The sequence below is a fragment of the Camellia sinensis genome, chromosome 5, assembly GCF_055761805.1.
Source record: "Camellia sinensis isolate YWXY chromosome 5, ASM5576180v1, whole genome shotgun sequence".
Lineage (NCBI taxonomy): Eukaryota > Viridiplantae > Streptophyta > Magnoliopsida > Ericales > Theaceae > Camellia > Camellia sinensis.
Window position 1 is genome coordinate 119,604,649 of NC_138965.1, and position 2,354 is coordinate 119,607,002.

The 2,354-nt window shown below is 38.6% G+C and overlaps 1 protein-coding gene across 1 annotated transcript; it reads left to right on the forward strand.

Annotated features, from left to right (window-relative positions):
- Positions 1-315: 315 nt before the first annotated feature.
- MEF20 (mitochondrial editing factor 20) lies at positions 316-2,145 on the forward strand. The gene has a single exon (XM_028225507.2). The coding sequence runs from the start codon at positions 351-353 to the stop codon at positions 1,854-1,856; it is 1,506 nt and encodes a 501-aa protein (XP_028081308.2). The 5' UTR covers positions 316-350; the 3' UTR covers positions 1,857-2,145.
- The last annotated feature ends 209 nt before the right edge of the window (positions 2,146-2,354 follow it).

The window sequence follows — 2,354 nt, forward strand, 5'->3', positions numbered from 1 at the left end:
AATAGCTGATTTGAGGCTAAAATTCAAAAAAAGACAAAATAGGTTAAACTAGTCAATAAGATAAAATGTCACATCAAATCCATAACCATTTCGCTTTTTCTCTTATAAACTTTATATCCAATTATTAAAAAATCAAACTATCTTTCCAAAAACAAAAATTTTAACCTATTAAAATAATAAAAAAATTAAAATAACCTATTAAAATAGCCAACTGCTCAACCAAGGCCATAATAGATGTTAACTTTGTATAAAATTGCATTCTAAAAGGGAAAAAAAATTATTATAAAATTAAAATAATGATTTCAAAGCACAAATGAAAATTTGTTATTTGCCTGAAGCAAATACAATTCATGATCCCAAATTCTTTCATTTTCACCCAAAACTTTCCCGGTAACCAACCGGACATTTACATGCACAATCTCCCAAGACTCAAGTCTCTCTCCCTCTTACAACTTAATCACCCACCAAAATCTCTCTCCCTTCTCAAACAAATCCACGCCCAACTCCTCACCAACGGCCTCAAATCCCCTTCCATTCTCGCCCAATTGATCCAACGTTACTGTGCCCTCTCAACCCCACTCTCCACCCACCATGCCCATCAAATTCTCACCCATTTTCACTATCCAAATCTCTATCTCTTCAATGTTCTGATCAGATCTACCAATCCAAGAGACTCAATTCTCGTTTTTTCCAATTGGGTCTCAAATTCTATACTCTCATTCGACGATTTCACTTACATTTTCGTTCTCGGAGCCTGTGCTCGATCTTCTTCCACGGTTTCAGCATTGTGGGTTGGAAAACAAGTCCATGCTCGTGTGATCAAACATGGGTTTCTGTCGAATCTGATGATCCAAACCACAGCTATACATTTCTATGCGAGTAATAAGGATGTTTTCTCGGCACGCCAAGTGTTTGATGAAATGTCTGTGAGAAATAGTATTACTTGGAATGCGATGATAAAGGGCTATTGTTCACAGAAATTGAGAGTTTGTGAACATGCCTGCAATGGATTGTTGTTGTTTAAGGACATGTTAGTTGATATCAGTGGATTGAAACCAACTGATACGACCATGATTTGTGTTCTCTCCGCGGCTTCTCAATTGGGTGTTTTAGCAACCGGTGCTTGTGCTCATGGGTATGTCGAAAAGACAACGTGTGCCCCTGATCGCGATGTGTTTATCGGGACTGGCCTTGTTGACATGTACTCCAAGTGTGGTTGTCTTGAAAGTGCTTTGTATGTATTTCAAAGAATGGAAGAAAAGAATGTGTTGACTTGGACAGCCATGGCGACAGGGCTAGCCATTCATGGGAAAGGAAAACAAGCGTTGGACCTTCTGGAAGCCATGGAAGTTTCTGGAGTAAAACCCAATGCGGTCACCTTCACTAGCTTGTTTTCTGCGTGTTGCCACGCAGGGCTTGTTGAAGAAGGGCTTTGTCTGTTCCACAGCATGGAGAACAAGTTTGGCGTTGAGCCTCTAATACAACACTATGGTTGTGTTGTTGACCTTCTTGGTAGAGCCGGGCACTTAGAAGAGGCATTCAACTTTATAAAAGATATGGGTTTTGAACCAGACGTGGTTTTGTGGAGGAGTTTGCTTAATTCCTGCAAAGTTCATGGGGACGTTGTGATGGGTGAGAAGGTGGGGAAGATTCTACTCCGGTTGGTGCCAGAGAAGGGTGTTGTGGAGTTGAGTGATGCGAGTGAAGACTACATAGCTTTGTCAAATGTTTATGCGTCTGCAGAGAAGTGGGAGGATGTGGAAATGGTTAGAGATGTGATGAAGATTAAGGGGATTCAAACTAAATCTGGCTTGAGTTCAGTTCAATCTTTTTGCAGCCATCTCTTGGATGGATAGTGGATCAACTTTGGAGTAATAGCTCTATTTCGGATTTAAGATGACATTTGGTAACATTGTCAGATTCTTGTTTGTAGCTCTATTTCGCAGTTAAGTTTGCATTTTGTAGCGTTGTCAGATTCTTGTTTGGTGGGTTGCTGGAAGGGTTGGCGGATTGTGGGGGTGGAAGAAACGGTGGGAAGTGAGGTGGCCGGAGGATGAGGGGTGATCGGAGGTGGTGGTCAAAGGGGGCCGGAGGATGAGAATGAAAACTTGTTTTGAAAATAAATTAAAAACACTTTCTTTTTAATTTGGATTGATGGGAATTATAAAAACATTTGGTTTGTTTTTTTTAACACAATTTTGAGAAGTTTTTTTGAAAAAATTGAAACTAGTTTGATGAAAATAAACATAATAAATAAATAAATAAATAAATAATTATAATCTTTAAAAGGAATTTTGTCCTCCAAAAGATAAAATTATATAAAATGATAAGTGTTTTATTTTTTTACCGAATTA

Coding starts and splice junctions, on each gene's coding strand:
- MEF20 (XM_028225507.2), top strand. CDS start 351: ATGATCCCAAATTCTTTCATTTTCACCCAAAACTTTCCCGGTAACCAA.